Source organism: Amphiura filiformis, chromosome 8, assembly GCF_039555335.1.
Source record: "Amphiura filiformis chromosome 8, Afil_fr2py, whole genome shotgun sequence".
Taxonomy (NCBI): domain Eukaryota; kingdom Metazoa; phylum Echinodermata; class Ophiuroidea; order Amphilepidida; family Amphiuridae; genus Amphiura; species Amphiura filiformis.
The window spans coordinates 54,836,729-54,858,442 of NC_092635.1; the positions used below are offsets into that span (position 1 = coordinate 54,836,729).

Below are 21,714 nucleotides of genomic sequence, written 5' to 3' on the forward strand. Positions count from 1 at the left end.
TTTGTTGTACAGTATTTAATCTACATATTACAAAACAAAGCAAAACATAGCTTACTGTTAAGTTTTTCACAGACATGTTACTTAACACATTAAATTAAGGGGGTACTACACCCCTGTCCAATTTTGTGCCTATTTTTGCATTTTTCTCAAAAATCATAGCACATTGGTGACAATTAATATATGTATATTATAGGGGCAAGGACTACAACTACTGCACTAGAAATTTTATTTCAGCACAGACAACAGTTGTGGAGTTACTTGCCTTGAGTTGCTGAATTTTTAGTGCAGTAGTTGTAGTCCTTGGCCCTATAATTTACATATCTTACTTGTCACCAATGCGCTATAATTTTCGAGAAAAATGCAAAAATAGGCACAAAATTGGCCAGGGGTGTAGTACCGCCTTAACATTTTATGATAATGCAATGCTTCTCTCCCACAGTATATTCCACATTAGTACTGGTAAAATTATGAAACAAATATGCACAAAATAATCATTTCTTTTATAAACAAAATATTTACAAAACTGCTCATTTCTGTTTTGGTACAGCTTCGCCAGAATTATGATTTGAAGTTTACTAGCTAACATTATCACCCCCAGATTTGCAGTTCAGTCCCTATATATGCCCTGAGATATATGCATGGTAGAAATACTTTGCATCTAAAGCAAACAAAATTATTTCACACTTTTGGCAAAAACATTTGTTGCAAGATTTTGTTTTGTAAAATTGGTAGTGCACAAAATGCAGGTGTTGAGATCACCAGGATTGAATTACCCCTACTGAACTGTGTCATGGGTTCATTGATGTTAGCTCTTCAAAATGATTCGGGCAAGAAACGAACCAGAGAATGAAACAGAAAGTATATGCAGAGAAGTTCCATTGAGGTTTTTGTGAGAATCGTCACCTAGCTGGTGATTTATGTAACTAATACTGACTTACCATAGACCTCTATATTAAACTTGTCAGTATCGTACCTAATTTTAAATGTTACTACTTTTGAATTTACAGTACATCACAAGACCAAACAAAGTGAAAGACATTTTAAAATGGATTGATTGACCAATGAGGTAACATGTAAGAAATGTCATGCAATGAAATTCTCAGGCAGGAACTTCTAATGTTTAAGAAAAGTAGATTGTTATCTATTTACTGCTATGTTCTGTCCAGCTTGATGCATGAAATTGAAGTTTAACACCAAAGTTGTGTCGGTATATATATTCACCAAAAAGCTGATATCCCAATTGCTTCTTTCAACCATTTTTACAATTCAGGAGAGGAAGTTAAATGAGAGAAATAGATGAAGCTAGGAGAAGGAGGGAACATCCCACTTACCCAGGGGCAGATCTAGGGGATGTGCAATGGTGCTAGCTCCCACTTAACTCCTCCTTGGCAAATCTGAAAATTTGTGCAATGCAAAAAACACCCACTCTCAGCCAATTGTACACCCGTCAACATCACGACACCCATTCCCTTTCAAGTAAAACATTTAATTTTTGGCTGGATAATCTATACAGTCATATCAATTCAAGCTGGACAAAGTATAGCTACCCTATAATCCTAACTATGTCTAATCTACAGCTTATTCAGTTTTTGGAGCTTCTTCTGTTTCAGCAGGTGGAGCAGCTTCTTCATCAGCTGCCTTTTCTTTTAATTGTAGATCTGACATTTGGACAGCTCCTGAACCTCCATTTACTGGTTTCACAGAGTCTCCGTTCATTCCACCATGGTCTCTGTAGAAGGCAAGGTAAGGTAAGCATATGCCAGTGTAGATAGATTTAACATTATACGAGTGGATATTCATACATACGTAGTGGTATAAAAAAGATTTTAACTGAGTTTAACTTCAACATTACACTATTTTTCGCTCACATGGAATGTTTCCACTTGTTCTACTAGAGTCCTCAGCAGATCGTACTTGTTGTACAGGTGAAAACGTTCCAGGTGAGTGATAGATAATAATAGTGCTGAACTCTTTTAATTAGTATTCAACATGAATTTATTTGTGTCAATTCACCTTCGTAGTGAATACATCATACCTTAGTCACTGGTTTGCGCTTGGTTTGCATACCCATTGACTTTGTTTTGTGATAATTTTGATCATGGTCCTGAACACAGATATCCTGAACCAGTTGACCTGACAAAGTTTGATTTTAACATCACACTATGGTGGTGAATAGACAAATACAGGGCGCTATTCCATATACCCCAACAGAAGATGATCTTCATCTTCCACACAGAGAGTGTGAATTCCATTTGAAATCTACACCCTAGTGGGAGATTAAGGGCATGTCTTCCATATGGGGATATGATTTCAACTGGAATAGCTCAATGTTTCTGTTAGTGGAGTAGCTGCATTTATACCAATACACCAATGAAAGTATCAAAATAAATATTTTCTTAAATTCACAAGGATTTAAAATAGATAGTTTCATGTAGTTTGAGACCTGAAACATACAACTTATAAATGTAAAACATATGTTTAAAATAAGTTGTGTATATTGAAACTATACATTAAGCAAAAGCTATTATTATATTTTAGCTTATTTTATAGCTTTTTTGTTGCACTAGGTCAAACATTTGCCTATCTCAACAATTTGCAGAACTCTGCATTGCTGATATCATTATCATGCGTTGGTACAATCAGCAATGGTGCTATTCAAAATGACTGGTAGTGGTACCTGTTAGTTCCTAGTGATTATGGACAAGACTGTCACATCATAATGCAATATAATATCCATCTAAATTGTAGATTAATGTTATGAAGTTCATAAAACTAAAAATCTTCTCATCAAATTTATAGGTCATCCACACCCTCGTCAGGAACCATCTCATCAATTAATAGGACAATCTTGTCAATGCATCTACCAGAGTTTCGCCAGACGCCAGGCATACAACCAATCAACCTGAGGACAACCAAGTGAATCTACCAGGAGAACTGAAACTGAAGATCTTTGGTCGTGAAAATGCTACATTGCAACTATTATCAACACAGCTGTTGTCAAATCAAGTCAAGTATACTATTTTGCAACCATTACAATATTATTTGTAATATACATTTCGATATTAAAACAACAACTTCAATAGTTGATACTTTCAAATAACAAACGAAATAAGAGAACTGATGCATCACCACAAATATTATTTTGTATTATCTTTTTTTATCCTGGTGAAGGCCACTTACTAAATAATTGTCTGATTAAAGTGCAATACCAAGGTAACATGGTACAGAATCTTTGTGAAACAGAAACTATCTAGAAAAACTTTCACAGACTAGGGCAATAAGATGTCAGAGAAAAAAAGTATCTTTATGTTTAAAACAATGCAACACTTTATTGTTTTCTTCTGTTTTTTAAACTGTGGCTGTGGGTAAAGCACATGTATGAAGGAGATGGTACTTTCCTGCCAAAAAGTGGGTCTTATGTTAATCTTCCGAGGTCCTATCTTAGAACTGGTAAATAATTTACATGTCAAATGTAAAGTTGTAATTGTTATTTGTTAATACACGTTATGTGGATAGACCTGTCTATACATTTCATTGTCAAATCTGAATATGGTTCATTATGTCAAAGGGATTATAACAACATAATGCTAATATATAGTTTTCATATATTTATTTATTGCCATACAGGTAGATTACTTTGTTTTACTATTGGTGAATACTAGGTAAGTACATGAATATCTTTGAGATTTTTGTCTGTGTAAACTATATTTAAGTATGATTTTATACTAGTAGGATTAGAATGGTAATGATCAGTTATTACAGTATTTGTTAAGGCCATACCAGTGCAGAGTATCCAATTCCCAACAAAGACACAAATACACAACAAAATTTGAATTATGGCCACCTACACAGGTACACCGTTTCCAAGGGGGTGCCAAAGTACCCAACGGGTACACCCCTGTGGGTGATAACCTCCAACCGGAGGTGTTTGAACAGTATAGAGCAGAAGAAGTACACACATACATGTAGTACCAAGGCTGGTACTGCACAGGACCCACAAGCAATACTACTGCACTGGTGTTCCTGTGGTACTACACTGGTTCTCCCCTGGTACTGCATAGTACCGGCCAAGGTACTTTGTGACGATCGTGTACCTGTGTAGACAGCCCCAATAGCAATCTTGTAGTGAATATTTAGAATGTTTTGATAACATTACCATTTGGGTTGTAGAATTGTTTTGAAACATTTCATCAACACGCACAATTTCTTGCAGTCCATATAAGTGAAACCAAGTTCTACTGTTCCATGGTGATAATATTTAATTTTCTTTTCTTTAAAGGTTGTTTGGCACAATTACATGGTATGATTACTGAATACTCTTAATTATTTTGAATGCAAAGCCACTTTTTTTATTCATCTAAATACAAGAGGGCAATCATTATGATGAGTCATTCTGATTGTCAACAATCACTACCTTCAAATATGAATCTAATGCCTTTAACTGAAATGGACTTAACAAGTGGATTCAATATTAATTTTAAACAGTTATACTAAAATATGTACAGTACCAATTCTGTGTTGTAGGTGTATTCATGACTGTTTTTAATTAATGCGGACATTGACGTATGCTTCATCCGTTGTGGGCTTTTCCGTGTTGTTCCCTGGCTTGTGTGTTGGAACTTCATAGGTTGTATTAGGTGTTGGAACCTCGTAGGTTGTATCAGCTTGCATAACGCCTCCCATTTCCATTTGATCTTTCCTTTGTCCGTTTTTATGTGCGTACAGTGATCGTGAGCCATTTTGTCTGAAGTTACCAATGTAAATGGAGTTCACATCAAAGTTGATATAAGGTCTAAATTCATGTTGCTATGAATGCTGCAGTGCTGATTTTTGCAACGGCAAATAGGCTGTTCCAGTTGAAATCCATACACCCTTATGGGAGACATCACCTTAATCTCCCACACAGGGGGTGTAGATTTCAAATGAAGTCACCCATAGTCGGGTAACCCCATTTGAAATTTGCACTCCCTGTGTGGAATATTAAGGTCATGCCTTTCATATGGGGTGTATGGATGTCAACTGGAATAGCCCAATAGACACAAACCGACAGTACAGAATCGCCACCAGAAGCCTCCACAAGCATAGGAGTTTGTCCAGATTGTTTTGCAACACATTGCCCAATTCTCGCTATTCGCAATAAGGGCGCCGTCAGCGGTTTGCGATGTATCATGGGAAAAATAGTGATGTATCATGGGAAAAATTAATTGTGCACATTTCAAATCACATTATTAAGTATTATTGAGAATGGATTCGCGTGTAACACCTTTATTTTGACAAACTGAAAAATATATTGTCACGTTGTTCCTATGTAATAGCATGGTAATAAAATTAATTGTGACTTGATGTCACATTATTTTCCCATGATACATCACCTTTATTTTTTCCCATGATATATCGTGTAAACTGCTGGCGGCGCTTTATTGCGTAATAGCTAGAATTAGCATGTTATTTGTTATGTTTTTGCAACATTACCAGAAGCATCCACAAGCCTGAAAGTTTTACCAGGTTTCTTTTTGCACCACATTGAATGAGCTTGTTATTTGTTATGTTCTTGCAACATTGTGTTCTAATCACAATACACATACAAAGTTATGGTTCCGAATTACTACCAGAAACCTCATGTCCAGGTATTTTTGCACCAAATTGATCGATTAGCTTGTTATTTGTTGTTTTTGCAACTTTTATTGTTATAATAGCAATGCAATCAAAGCTATGTCGTCATCATTTGTTTAGAATCACCACCAGAAGCATGCGAGTTTTACCCCCGGTTTTACCAGGTTTGTATTTTGCACCACATTGACTGATTAGCTCGTTATATGTTAACTTTTAATATTCTAATGACAATACAATCAAAGTTATGTAAGCTATACTTTGGTTTAGACCTACATGTTAGTTGTCCAGTTTAATTATACCAAGAAATATGCAAAAAAACAACCACCTTTACATCTCAATGTTATGTGTGTGCTAATTGTATGCCTATACCGGGGCCTATACTCATGTTATTTAAAAAGGGTAAATTGCCAAGTAATCAAGTGTGAAGTAGATGTGTTTATTAATAATTTATTTTAAAAGTGATTTATTTAGCATTATATTTTCATATTTCTAAAGTTACAATTGACTGATTGCAAATATTTTTGAAGTTGCAAATGGTTAAGTTGAAAAAAAATGTGAATATGATTTAAAATGTTATATTGGCTTACTAGACTTACTTTGTTGTTTTCTGTTGGAAGCTTTATTCTGTATCTCCGATTCTATGCTATTTTAATTTTATTCCAGAAATGTCAAGTCTAGCTATTTTATAGGCTTTAGTACAGAGCTCCCATGTATTTTTGTTTATTGATAATCCTATGATAAACAAGTAGCTCAGCCCCAATTTATTGCAAAGGATCATCTCTTATACTTCTCTTATACTTGTTTTCAGCAAAGATGTCACCCTGACATGCCATCGGACATGCCCGAGGAGTTTTGCTGATATGAATGCAACAAAGCAAATATATTATGGTGTCTCCGCAGGTTTTCATTGTTATTGACTTTTAAGCCATTCCTTAAAAGGGATCACTGATATTACCATTAATATCTCTTCAAAAATGATAAAGGTAACATCCTGGCTGAAATAGGTAATGGTGAGCCTATTGCAAAGTCCTAGCACACACTTTAACCACAAGTAACACATATTGCAGGAAACAATAGCACCAGGACACACACCTAGCAAATTGATCCCAAAGCAGGAAGTACATACACCAAAGATCACAGCAAAAATGCCTATACTTGAAAATGCTGTTTAAAACAACCCTGGGTGAACTAAAAATTAACCCTCTCCATGCGGGTGTCTACCGCAGATGGCAATTTTTATTTAATTCAAAAATGTCAAAATTGTACATTTTTATGTCCATATTTTGAATCTGCATGAAAAATGCATTAAAATGAGTACAAATAAGCCTAGCATTGATTGATTCAGTGCTTTTGATATTTTGAGAAAAATAACTTTGAAGCCAATGGCTATGGCATGCAGAGCATCAAACAAGTAGTTCAAAATTCTTAATCATTCTTAATGAATATTTTAAGCACTATTTTATTCACCCACCAAACAGTGTTGCTTAAACTTTTAAACAGTGTTTAATGTGTATCAATTTCCTATAGTCATCAAATATCAACATAATAGCTTATTCAGTTATAATTTACTGGCTAATATTGCACAATGATTTCATTAGACAGTACTAAATGGTGTTGTGTAATTAAGAATAAAGGGTAAGGCATTATCATTTACACCTAAATAAATATAATTCATAATACAATGTGTATATTTTCAATCTTGAACTTACAAAATGCATCTTTGTGTATGAAAGTAAAATTAGCATGAAGCTAACTAAACATTTGCAAGCTCAATGAAGCTTATTTAGTTACAGAGAAAACTATGAGACAAGCCTGCATACATAAAAAGACCTATAGTTGCAATGTAGCATCTACAGGACAGAATACCAAGTCTACCAATTTCAGACAACACTTTGAAACATGAGGAAAGGCACAAGCAGCAAGAGAATAACAATAACAATGGCTGTGTCATTCCATTTAAAATCCAGCACTACCCCTGTGGAAGATTTTGGGAATATCTTTCACAGGGGGAGATTTTCAAATGGAATTAGCACATTAACTGACTCTTTTGTAACTCACCCTCCCTCTATGGAAGATTCATGTTGAATCTTTCTTAGAGGGTGTATAAAATTCCTATGGAGCTGCCTAATATGTTCATTCTATTTGAACTTCATACTCCCCATGTAGAAGATATATCCAAATTCTTCCACAGGGGTAGTGTGGATTTTAAAAGGAAGAGCTCAATAGTCTCCTCCGCCGCCAGATTGATTTCGCTTGATCACCCCACACAAACAGTCTGCCAAATGGCAATGATAACACAAGCTCTATTTGATAGGCTAAAATCTTTTACGATGTGAAAGCATGTCATCCAGCACGAATTGTAACGAAGCTTTCAATAAGTTAATGACCATTCATGATTCATCGTGAGCATAGTCACATGTAATCGAACTCGGCTGAACACAAGAATAGTGCCGGGATTTGTTTCGGACAGATGCCAATCAGGACTGGCATTATATCATGTTACAATTGGCAGACGTTTTGTGTGGAGATCGAGCGGAATCAAACTAGCCGCTGTGGAGACTAACAATAGCACCATATAGAACACTACTTGCGATTCCAGAAAAATATTGCACACATTTTTTTTTGCCAATTGCCAATAAAAGTCAGATTGCAATATTTTTCCAAGTCGTTTGAAAGTGGGCCAAAAACATGTATTTCACATAGCATAAGTCGACTCATTCATAAATTTTTGAGTGTGGGCTTTTTTCATAATTTGAATATATATTTTGATAATTGTGACGTGTCATGTCAAAAGGAGACACTTTTGGGCAGGTTATCAATTTTGAGATTTTTACATATCCTAAATATAGAGATATTTTGCTCCACTCGGCCGTTTTCCCCAATGAAATCGGACATTCCTAAGCGAAGATATTGAGTTCGTAAGTTATGGTATTATAAAATTGGGAATTGAGATATCAGCCTTTAAAAATATTATTGACAATGTTGGGAATAGGAATTTCCTTGAAAAATGTTTGAAAAAATACAAGATACCAGTTATATTCCGGTCTGAAACTATCAGACAATATTTTTAACATTAATAACATCACAAATTCGCAACAAACCCAAATTGTGAAAAAAATACCACCGGGTAGATTATTGGCTATTTCTCCATTTACGATCCTGCCCAAAAGTGTTTCCTTTTGACATGACACGTCACAATTGGTTATAAAATAGATTAGAAACTTTAGTTTTCAAAAAACTTAAAATGGATAACCTGAAATTAATCTTTGCACAAGTCTTCGGGCTTGATTACACAACATACGTAAAATACCCTAAAAACGCATGTTTTGACCGTTATTCCCAATAATTTGACTTTTGATGTCAGTTAGTTTTAACTATAAAGGATTAGGATTTGGCTAAGTTACAGTTGGCAAAACAGGATAATATGTTTTTAATCCCAAGTAATGAGTGCTGTATTTTCCTAGAATCAGGAGTGGAACCTGGCACACTACATGTAGACTAAGGTCATGTTCACACTATGCCTGTTTTGCCCTGTGTCCCGGGTACAACCCGGGTTGGTTATAAGTGTGAACAGGAAAAAACCTCAAAAAAAATCGACCCGGGTCAATTTTTTTCAACCTAGGAAAGAGTATGTTAAAACACGTGTCAAATCTGGTTATGACTCGGGTCAATTGTAGTGTGAACAGAAATTCACTGTTTGACCCGCATTACTAGAAGTAAACATAACCATTATCACCCCATTTCTATTGTGTCTGTCTGCACTGGGAAAAGAATGATTCAGTTCTTTGGCAATAAAATCAATAAACATCTATTCCTGAGATAAGAAAGTTATTTTCATGCAAACAAATTACTAGTATTATCGAATCAAGAAGTAAAAATTTTTTTTCTGAGTTATTAACCCAAGACAGAAGCAACTAGATAAATTACATAAGGTGGAATTAGAAAATAAAATTTAAAAAATTAGCATAGTTAGGCCGGGAGCCTGTTATATATACCGGTAATAGTCAATGACAGAATATGTATACGCCTGCATCATCAGTAGGCTTAGGTAAAATAATCAACCCGGGTCAATTTTCTTCATGAGAGTGGCTATAGTGTGAACAGAGATTTTTTGACCCCGGGACCCGGGTACAACCCGGATTAACCCGGTCCCGGGTAAATAATTCATATGTGAACATGACCTAAGCATCACATATCAACTGCAACAAGATGTAGTTGTTTTATCTAGAAACCTTTTATCAAATGTGGTATGAGCAAGCAAAATCAGTCTGAAGTCAAGCATATTCAGGTTTCATTTTTCTACTTTGATGTATGAAGCATTTGCAAAGCTACATTTTGCAGAAAACCATTGAAATTGGCAAATAAGCAATTGAAGGGTTCCAAAACCCTATAGCAAAGAGAAATCATTTTGTTTGACTATATCTCAAAATCAATATTTCCGACTTCTACTGCTTTTGCTTGATAACATCACAAATATTGAATATGAAATTGCAACTTATTTTGTTACATTACACTTTTATTAACAAATGTAATATATTGGAAGATTTGTCTCTCTCTCTCTCTAGCTCACTCAACTCTCTCTGTACCACTGGCATACCAGGCAAAATTTTCTAAGTGGGTCAAACTTGCTGACTCAAGAGGAACAAGAATATAGTGGCCTCAATTCAAATGTGTTATTCCAGTTGAAATCCATTCACCCCTATGAAAGACATGACTTTAATCTTCCACACAGGTAGTGTTAATTTCAAATGCATATACCTGAATGGGTTATTCCATTTCAAATCTACATCCACGTGTGTTAGGCTGGGAGATAAGGTTTTGTCTTCCATATGGGGGTGTAAGGATTTCAACTGGAATAGCCCAGTGTTAAGCCTCAACTTGAGCTCACTGAATAGGGCTTTCAAAGTATTATTTATTTAGTTCTATGTCATTTTGGTTCACTTGTTGTGACAGCTATCCCACAGGTTGAACATGAAGTTTGTAAATAGTTTTATGGAATAAAGAATGTATAAATGTCCTTGTGGGGGAACAAATAAGATCACCAAGGAGCAGACAACTTCCAGGGCTACATAAATGCCAAAAAATGCTTGGTCTACTCTCTGTGCCAAATAAATCTGTGCCCCACCCTCAAGCACATGCTATGAAACTAAATTTGCAAATCTTGAATGGTCTATAAATGATGCAAGCAAGATAATTTGGCATATTTCCATACTTTTTTTGTAAGCCTTTGTAGAACATTTTAAGAAAAGGTACCCCATAAACACATGTATCTGTGCTACCCCCATTTTAACCTGCAAAACGTTTCTTGCCCCCCTCCCCCATTTTGGGTTGCCAAATATTTCTCCCTCCCCCATTTCATTTTACCCGGGGCTGATAATTATTACACAGTCCCCAAAAGTTATATAATACCTGTACTGTACATTGGCTGTGCACCCCATACACCACCCCCTGAACACACACCCGCACAAACACTCCTTCCAAAATCAATTAAAACATCACCACTATAAGCAATACAAAGCCAATGGGACAAGAAGTACTTACGTGGTCTCTGGTTCTGGTTCTTCAGCTATTGCCTCTTGTCCCTGTGAGTAACGAGGTGCTGGCTTAGGTTGACGTCTGGTCTTCTTTGTCTTAGATCGCTGCTTGAATTGAGGTCTGCTTGCCACTTGCTGTTAGATGAGTACCATATGGTGAAGGAATATGGCAGCAAGTACAAGGTGCATGGAAAGGAAAGACAAGATGTATAGGATTAGCATTGGTAAACATCCATTTCTATTTCATCATTTTTTTCATCTGTACATGTCATACGACAGTCAACATTAATAGGTAAATTTTCACAGGAAAATTTTCTGGACACGTGACCAATGCATATCAATGTGAGTGTAACCTCGAGCCTGATCCCTGACCCCCGGCGGTGACCTCGCTATTCAAGTATAGTATTCTTGGCCGCAATTTTGATAGAAATTTGTGCATTGCAAATTTATTGAATATTATGTAATCTTAATTTCTTCACAATATCATTAAAACGTAATTTCAAAAATATCTATTTATGGAAAAAAATATTTATCTACGGAAACTCTTACCATAATATTATAAACTTGCGACAAGTCACTTATTTTGCATCAAAGGAGGAATTCTTCCTATTCAAATACATTGGAAGACCACCCGCTGTGCTCGGGGTCACATTCCATAATGCTAATGTGTGTGCGCCCATGGGTGTCACGTGTACAGAAAAATTTCCCGTGAAAATGTACCTATTAATTTTGACTGTACGAGATGATCATTGATAAAATCGAGGGTTTAGGGTACCTATCTGCAATAGCTGCCCTTAAAACATTTAACAATGTCTAGATCCTATATCTAAAATATGACATCTGGCAGCTATTGTAGGTAAGGCCTTCTTGCCCTGAACCACCGAAATGACAATGCAACTAGACCCGTCTTAGACATGAAACCTGTTGCTCTGCGAGTAGCCTTTAAAGGCCCATTCAGTGATTTGCTCATCCGGATGATCGTAAAAATCATCCAAATTCAGATTTTGGTACCATTGTCATTGTCATAGATGTATAACATAGCATGCGAGTGGTTCAGCCGAAAGCTGTGTATTTAAGACAAAATAAGGCATTTTACACGAATCTGTAATATATACTGACAGTATATAAATTAGTTACATGTATTTGAATGGGGCTTCAACTACATCAATACTGCTGTTTTCTTGTTATTTTGCCAAATTTTTCATTTCAAAAATACCAAAATAATGACAATTTGAATGACTTATCCTTCACTTTTAAGCAATTTATATACAATTTGTTTTACACTTGCGCTAGGATCACTGAATGGGTCTTTAATGTTGTTGCTATATGAGGCAAATACCCTAAATTGATGAAGATAATTTTAATGATTTGGATCACATTATCATCATCATCATGGTCATCATTTTCCGTCATCATCACCATCATCATCGCATCTAACCCTAGCAGTAAAATATAGGGTTGAAATGTGCAATATCGGGCCAATGGGTAATTTAAGGAGTTTCAAGTTTACAATATCATACACCATAATATCAAATGGCGTCATATGATGTGGTATTTCTCCGTAGATGTTGCAGAAGAGGGCATTATCAAGATTCAAGAGATTCAGGATTCTTTTATTGTTCAAAACCTTACTAATAAGGTACAGAACATAAGCACTTAACATAAAATTTCAGTACGGCACAACAATTTCAGGAGTTCATTCGAAATCAGTGCACCCACTGTGTGAATTTCAAATGGGATGACCTGAATGGGTGACTCAATTTGAAATCAACACCCCCTGTGTGGAAGATTAAGGTCATATCTTCTGCAGGGTGTGTATGGATTTCAACTGGAATCGCCCATTGCTGGATTGATCCCATGTGTAAAATAAAAGATTTGCTTACCGGAGGTGCATCATCTGACATTGCCATGGCTGGGGTCTCGCCGTGTTCATCCTCATTTTCGTACACAAATGTTTCCTCAAAATCTATCAGAGGATCGACATTGAAGAAGGAACTGACTTTTTCTGGCTCAAAATAATCCAAGAGTACCACAAGAAGTCCGCATACTACCGAGACAATACCTGCAGAAAAACGTATGAGCACAAGTCTACTGGTAATTTCATAATATTTACTCCATAATTTATGCATTACATTATTATCTAACAGAATATATCCCATTCAGTTATGAAAGCTATAACATGCACAGGGGCAGTTCCCTTAAATCAAGAAAAAGCCTGCCAAAACAGTCAAATTTCAGCCAATTTTAGCCTCTGAGCACCTCTCCCCCATTGACAATCTTGGAGCCGTCCCTGATACAGTGTGAGATTGCCATTGGGATGTATGGTTGAAGTCGAACATATTACCATTGGCAAGTGATAATCAATGCCAGGATCGATGCAAATAACTGATGGTTTACAAATAGCACATTTATTGATATAGACAAAGTGATATAGACACAGTTATAATATCTAACCCTAACATTAATCATAACATAGTCGCTACTAAATAGTGGCTTGTTAACTACTGGAGTAACACTGTTGCACTGGCAACAAACAGTCCCAAGTTTTCACCCAATCAGATGTGTCCTTTTACTATTATGCCTCTCATTTTCATCCAATCAGATGTGTCCTTGTATTACGACTTTCAACTTACCAGCAACTAAACATACATAGAATGAAGCTCCTTTATGGAAGATTAGTTTCTTTTCATCCGTAAACGGAATGATCATCTCCGAACCAAATCTCACCGATGCGTAGATAATGTTACCAGTAATCATGGTGACGCCGGTTGCCATCAAGAAATAGGCTCCATAACGGACCACGTTGAAGAAGAGGATTAGAGAGATGAGATACAGAGGGAAAGCGGTCCTGTAGGAGAAAAGGGTCATAATGAATATCATGTTAAAGGCGAGATGTTATACTCCTTCACATCATGCATCGTAAAACCTTGATAGTTAGCATATGTGCTTACTATCAAACGCTTTTGAAAACATGAAATTGCACCAAAGTCCGGCGTTTCACCAACCGAGCTAATGGTTAAGACACACATTTGCAGGTTTACTTGTTTGTATGTAACTACAATGTATGTGTATCAATGATTTGCTCAAAACCCTTTACACTTTTGTGGATGGGACTCTTTATGTTTTAAAAGCGCTCGATAGAAAGCACATGTGCTAACTATCGAGTTTTTACAGTATATTATTATGATCATAAGAGAACTAATATGTACCAGAGAATAATCCAAGTGTAGTATCCAGCCAGACGGTAGGAACGGCCCCATCTGATATCCTCTCCATCCAGTGTGAAATATTCAGCTATCCACAAAATTGGATAAGGTTTACCCAACCACTGTGCCTCACGGAACTCGCGATTAATTCTACCGGCTGTTGAGAGAAAAACAAAGATGATCATTATTTTGTAAAATTAGGTACTATGTGGGGAGGGGGGAGGTCATTATTATAATTAAAATTAGGTTTGGAGTAGGCAAGTACCCCCCCAACAGCCACCAGATCAAGCAGAGTGGAGGTGTAGCTTTTATATCGTCATATCATCTTTATCGAGCTTCTTTAGGGGTCGTTTTGTTTGGTCATGTAACATATAGACCTCTTCCACAGGGATCCCTAAAGAACCACTTGTATAATACGGGACAGTTGACTATGTACAACCTCCTAAAATGTCTTGGATGTGGTAGGTATAACCTTAAAAGCTTACATTATCATGCCCCCCCCACTTATTACTTGAAGAACACCTTGACCAAATTCGTTTTGCATGCCGGGTTTGCATGTTACGTTTTTACAGGACTTACAAAATCTGCCGAAGCCTATTCTTCCTTGGCCACCGTAGAAATGGAATCGCTCATTGTAATTAATTACTTCTTCCGTGGCTTTCAACTCATGATGGTCAGCTGGAAACAGGAATATAAAAATGAATGTCATCATAAATGAGTGCATACTGTACATTTAAACAAGAAATGTCTTTAAAAAGACAACACCATGGATGAAATTCATGTTTCATAATTTTACATTGACAAGTACTTGGAATGCTAGTAATTTTTTTTGTGTAGCACATGCACAACTAACCGGGTTGGAAATGTTGTTACCACGAATACCACCAATGACATACTATAAGCTAAATTGAAAAATGTGTGTTAAATATGTCTACATTTAATTTATACTTAATTTATACTTGTACAAACAAAGGGATCAATGGAAATCACATCCACCGAGTTTCGCATCAATCCAACAATCTATATTCAGACGACTTTGTGATTACGTTTTATGACATGACTTTAAAAAAGCACTAACTGAGAGCTACTAAGGCAACGTGAAATAAATTGATAAGGGACTATTATTATGTTGTTGATGTGATGAACAAATTAAAAACACAACTTATTTTTGATTTTAGATTTATCTGAAAGTGAATATGTATTTACAGTTACAATGTAAGAACAAAGACAATACTGATATGCCTGATTTAACAAGTTAATTATCAATATCGATATCTGCATGATGGTATTTTCTTTTCTTTTTTCCTCTATTGCTCCCCTTCCTTATTCCTTCCCCATCCCCTTTGTTACAATGTATTAAGTTCCCCTCTTTTTTCCTTTTTTATTTGTCGTTTCCTTTCCTTCCCTTTTGACCCCAAGTCTTGACCTTTTTATCCTCTTTCTCTCCTCCTTTTCTTTCCCCTTCCTTTTTTTCTTCCTTTTCTTAGTTTATTTCCCCATTTACTTTCACTTTTAACCCCTTGTTCTGCAACCCCCCCCATTTTTCCAGTACGAACGAGTTTCCCCTAGCTACGCCACTGGTCATAACCTGAGCCGTATATAGCCCTAAAATACGGTAGAAATATGTTTTTAGTAAACAAGACATTTTCCAACATGAAATATGATGTGCCTACCTTTAAGGGTTATGTTCACCGCATTCAATCCTATTTTGACGCCAATATCCGCTTCTATTTCATGCGTTTCAAAGGCTTTGTAATATGTTGGCGTATCGTGGAGTTCAGCTACCTCCCATTCCATTCCATATAATCCCACTGTGTATAGGAAAGCGGGAAGTTCAAAAGAGTTAAAACAACGCATGCATAAGAAATGCGCGGAAATAAGTTTAAGTGTATAACATGATGACAATTAATTAAAACAGTCTTTAATTGCGTTTTTCTACAGAATGGTGATTTTGAGCAATTATGGACACATCTGTGTATAGTAAACAGTATTAGGCCCTATTTGAAGGATACCGGTACAAATTGTATAAACGGGTGGGTAAACGGTCAGTCCGGAAGTGTTTAAACTGATCATTCCGAATGATCGCATCCAAGAAAGTTGCGTAACAATAGAAATCATATTAATTTGTTATGGATTTTGAAGTCGATCAATCTCTGCGCTTTTGAACTAAATTTTGATTTAAACTCCAAAAATGTTAACAAGACAAGCAAAGCTGTAGTTCCAGTAACTGTAACTCGTCGTACTTCAGGTCCGTAGATGTCATTATGTTTATGATAAAGACTGAAGTCTTGCTGGCAGGACTAGCAAAGCTGAAGATAAACATATGATGGAGGAAAATCAAAGTCGCATGCCAACATTAAAAAGATTAGAAAACATAATTTGTACTTACACATGATTGATACTAATATATAGGAGCCTATAAAGAACCGTATCGAAGCGTATAGCCGCTGTAAATTGAAAAAAGAAAAGAACGTGCATTAAATTAAGTATAGGCCTACATGTAGGCCCAAATGTAAGTCTACAAACTGATGTTATAATCTTCTGATACAAATGACAAGATACTGTTTTAAAAAGGAAAAACTTATCAATATTTAGGCCTATGCCGTTTGTTTAAAGTAAATTGGACATCGTTTTCATATCACAAAGATTTATTGCCTATTTTGGGCAGGGCCAGATTAACCTTTTTGGGGGCCCTGCTGCAGGGCCAGATTAACCTTTTTGGGGGCCCTGCTGCCAGCCGAAAATTTGGAGGCCCCCAACGCACTGTGAGGAAGGCATGTGCCCTCAAGCAGTGGCCAGCTCGGGGGTAGGGGCTCGCGTAGCAAGCGAGGGGGACAGGGTGGACGAAGTCCATGGGCCCCGCGAGTTCAGGGACCCCGAGCAATAAAGCAAAAATTAAATAAGGGCTGATAATGGAGATGATAAAAGCAGACCCGGGTTTACCATTGGGCCAGATGGGCCCGGGTCCAGGGCCCCCAAAATTTAGGTGCAGTGCTTATGATTAATGCAATTGTTGCCAATATTGCTAAAAACAGTGCCTATAAGTTTGCCCATGGTCCTTTTATTTAGCATAATTTTGCCTTCATAATTAATGACTTAAAGGAGTATTTCGTGATCCTAGCATCCTCTATTTATGTCATTTTCATTAGATATCCACGGAAAAACCTATTCCCAAAATTTCAGTTGATTCCGATTTTGCGTTCGCGAGTTATGCATGATTATGACGTGTATTATTACACTGCTCCATAGACAATGCGTTGTAATTTCGTTCTGGTGCACCAGAACGAAATTCAAATTTCACGATATTTTTGCTAAACGAATTAATCTGCAAGAAATATTTTGTACATTAACATTATGTAGCCAGAGGTTTCCAATGATATAAAAATCTCAACTTTTTTTGAGAAAAGTTGGGGGATGAGGCTGTGGATCACGAAATGCCCTTTTAATTTACATAGGCCTAATTGCTAATTATGCAAATTATGTGGAGGCAATGTATTGTACAAGTCACTATATTATTATGCCACTTAAGCTCAATTTTAGACCCAAATTATGAAAGTTAACATTGGGGACTATTTGGCATAAGCACTTTGATTAACGCATAGCTTTTACCTTGGTACTTGGTAGTTCTTCCTCCTAAATACTCCAAAAAGAGTTTTAACTGGAGGTCGGAGAGAGTGGTCTAATTGATGTGAATTGCAGGGTCGGATTTGAGAGCTGTTTTGAAGGTCAATGGTGAAGGCTGTTCTACTGTGGTATGAAGGAGTCTGTTCCATTCCCTGGTGGTTCGGATGAAGAATGAGTTTGCATTTGCATCTGTGTTTGTGTGTTGCTGCTGGAATTGCTGTGAGTGTCCTCTTCTGGGTCTGGTTGTTTTGGGCTTGATGTGGTCGGAGTGCTTAATCTCCAGGTGGCCATTCAGGATCTTATAGAAGCAGGTAAGCCGATGGCACTTCCTTCTTTCCTGAAGCGAGGACCAATTCAATTCTTTCAGGATGGCAGTGATGCTGGTATCTTGCCCATAAGTGTTGGACACAAATCTTGCAGCCCTCTTCTGGACTCTTTCAATGGTGTCAATGTTCTTCTTGGTAAAGGGGTCCCAAGAAGCTGTGGCATAGTCTAAGTGGGGTCTAACGAGCGTCAAGTACAATTTTTCCTTGACAGATGGAGCACAGTGATAAAAATTTCTTCTGATGAAGTTAAGCACCCTGGTTGCTTTTGATGTAGCATACTCTGTCTGTTTGTTCCAACGAAGATCACGTTGAAAGTGGACACCTAAATACTGGGTATTATTCGTCTCCTCTAGGTCGACTCCCATCATGGAGTAGTTGCAAGGTTCTGGATTCCTCTTGCGGGTGATCCTCATGGTTTTACACTTTGATGGATTAAATCTCATGCCCCATGTTTGGGCCCATTCAACCATTTTGTCTAAATCTGCTTGTAGCTGGTGTTCATCTTCAGCTGACTTGATGTTGTTGTAAACCAGGCAATCATCAGCAAATAAGCGGGTGGTACTAGAGATGTTTTCATGGATGTCATTTATGAACATGAGGAAGAGATGAGGACCCAAAACTGTCCCCTGTGGAGCTCCACTGAGAACTGGTTTCCAGTCGGATGAGTTCCCATTCACCACTACACGCTGGAAACGTTTGGTTAAGAAGGAAGCAATCCACTCTTTGGTTTTATTTCTGATGCCATAATATCCTATCTTGAGAAGTAGCCGGTTATGTGGCATGACATCGAAAGCTTTTGAGAAGTCAAGCACTCCCAAGTCAGTAGTATGTTTACTGTCCAGATTCTGTAGCAAATCTTGTGAAGTGAGGATGAGTTGGGTTTCGCAGGATCTCGCTTTACGAAAAGCATGTTGGTTGTCTGCGATGATGTTAAACTTGTTCAAGTGTCTCATCACCTGACTATCCACGATGTGCTCCAACAATTTGCAACATGTACTGGTCAAGGACACCGGCCTGTAATTGGCAGGATCGGTGGTGGTACCTTTCTTGAAAATGGGGCTTATGTTTGCTCTCCTCCAGTCGAGTGGCAATGAACCAGAGTCCAAGGACTGTTGAAATATGAAAGTCAATATAGGCGCAAGTTCGTGAGCCGCCAGTTTCAAGGCCTGGTTCTGGATCTCATCTGGTCCAATTGCTTTGGAAACTTTGATGTCGTTAAGAAGTTTCTCGACTCCTTCAGTCTGGATTTTAATCTCAGGCATGTCTGGGTATGGACTATCAGGCAAAATGGGCATTGATTCCGGATCTGAGTCTTCTCTTGTAAAAACACTCTGGAACTGGTTAGCAAGAACCTGGGCTTTATCAGAGTCACTTGTAAACAGCTCGCCGTCAACCTTCAGTGGCTGCACACCAGTGTTATCTTGGCGTCTGGATCTGATGTAACGCCAAAATATTTTGGGGTCTTCTGACTCAGCTACTGTCTGCACATGTTCTCTGTGTGCCTTCCGGAGAGCTCGGTCCACTTGCTTGCGGATACTGCAGAACTTATCCCAATCAGATGTTAAACCACTCTTCTTTGCTCTCACGTAAGCTTTTTCCTTCTTGCTGCAGAGGCGCTTCATCTTGGAGTTAAACCACGGTGCCGGCGGTCTACCTTTAACACGCTTATGTGGAACTAGTTCAACCACGAGCGAGTTCAGAGAATCTTTAAACCAGGTCCAATTTCCTCTACGGTACTTGTCTCCGGCAGACGAGCAAAGAATTCTTCGCTCAAAATAGACGATCTTGCTTTGAACTCACTCTCGTCGACCTTACGCCACAGAGGGATGTTTCTGGGGGGTTTAACTTGAAGCTTGGCTTTGGTGGAAATGGTGCTCTGGATGATGCAATGATCACTTATGCCTGCATGTGGCCTCACATTTTGCATCAGAGAAGGATGAGTGGTGAGCAATAAATCAAGTGTGTTCTCAGTCCCATTCACATCTTTCCTGGTAGGAAAATTCACTTTCTGTGACAGGAAATTATCATTAATAATTTGGATCAATGAAGTTTGGAGTTCACCTCTGGGTATCACTTCCTCATCAAATAAAATTAATGTTATTCTCCGTCAAACAAAACGAAGCACCCGATTTGTCTCAGATTTTGAGAATGATGATCATGGATCCTTTGCCCCTTTATGATAAGTACATGTATAAACTTCAACAACTGATGTCCGTGGATGCCAGTCTTGCTGCATGCAGTGGCGGCGCCACCGTGGGGAAAAATGCCCCCCCCCCCTTCATAACTCGTTCCACTACCCCGATGCCCCCCCCAAAAAAAAAAACCACCCCAAATTAAGACAATTTCCACTTTTTGCTGATTTTACCCACCCTGAAAATTAATTTTTCCCCCTCCCCCTCCGTTGTTCTCCAAGCCCCCACCCCCATAACCGAGGTCATTCTTGAAGGACTAAACTTTTCTTTTGAGGACATTTCCAAAATCGGGATATTTCCCGAAAAAAATTGAGAACATTTTGAAAAAAGGACCCATCCATATACCAAAATAATTGGCCTAGAAAAGGGGGCCATGGATGCTAGTATATACCAAAAGGCGAAATGTTACCGCCCCCCCACCAATGTTTGCGGACCTCCCCGTGCCGTGTGTTCATGATCCACAGTTAATTGCCGCACTTAGATGATTTCAAACTAATTGTAGGCCTAATTGGTATCAATTTTAAGTGCCTATATTGTACTCACTTGCCATCCTCGTATACCAGGAATAATGAAGATAAAGCTCACAATCACGATCAGAAATGCGGTAACAAATCCAATTTCCAAAACATCCACAGTAACAGCAGTTTTCAACGGACCATAGGCTGCTGGATAGCCCTCATTCCTTAGGGCACTATATGGAGCACCCATTGTGAAGAATACTTACTTCTTCACTTATAATGAAGGGTTTTGTTTTAAAGGGAGTCCGATCCAAGCGGAGCAGCCTTCCACACCTAACTTTTTTCCTTCAAAAACAAAATGGAGGTGCGTCAGTTCCCTATTTTGAAGAAACCTTTTCCGTGTATGACAGAGTGGTATAGATTTGTGGATGAGAAAACTGCTAACACACAATCAATACTTATTCATAGCCCAGTGCCTGCATGGTTGGGTTGACATCACAGACAAGTGACATAAAAACGGAAAGTATTATTATGCAAAACACGCCTTTCAAAATAGCAAGGTTTAACAAACAGTGGTATGTGTATACGTCTTTAGTTAAACCCCTTACATCATGACTTATAGGTGTGTTAACATGTACAATATCACTACGCGGGGTAATTCCTAAAATGGAAAAGACACAGTCAGACACCTGATCAATAAAATCAATTAAGATCCGGATTACGTTCCGGGGTTACGTTTGAGGTTTTAAATAGGTCTATAT

The 21,714-nt window shown here is 37.6% G+C and overlaps 1 protein-coding gene and 1 long non-coding RNA gene across 3 annotated transcripts; both read right to left on the reverse strand.

Annotated features, from left to right (window-relative positions):
* Positions 1-278: 278 nt before the first annotated feature.
* On the reverse strand, positions 279-21,495 carry LOC140159234 (dual oxidase maturation factor 1-like). Of its 2 annotated transcripts, XM_072182641.1 has the most exons (10): positions 21,039-21,495; positions 16,743-16,800; positions 16,027-16,164; positions 14,933-15,031; positions 14,357-14,510; positions 13,781-13,995; positions 13,031-13,209; positions 11,155-11,282; positions 4,509-4,744; positions 1,591-1,729 (listed from the first exon to the last, which is right to left on the reverse strand). In XM_072182641.1, the coding sequence occupies exons 1-9, from the start codon at positions 21,201-21,203 to the stop codon at positions 4,543-4,545; spliced, it is 1,338 nt and encodes a 445-aa protein (XP_072038742.1). In that variant the 5' UTR covers positions 21,204-21,495; the 3' UTR covers positions 1,591-1,729; positions 4,509-4,542. The 2 variants fall into 2 exon arrangements, with proteins under 2 accessions (XP_072038743.1, XP_072038742.1); XM_072182642.1 differs by lacking the exon at positions 4,509-4,744 and having other exon boundaries at positions 279-1,729; positions 21,039-21,489.
* On the reverse strand, positions 8,243-9,875 carry LOC140158310 (uncharacterized). Its single transcript, XR_011859766.1, has 2 exons — positions 9,795-9,875; positions 8,243-9,111 (listed from the first exon to the last, which is right to left on the reverse strand). It is a non-coding gene; the product is annotated as an uncharacterized lncRNA (long non-coding RNA).
* Positions 21,496-21,714: the final 219 nt, after the last annotated feature.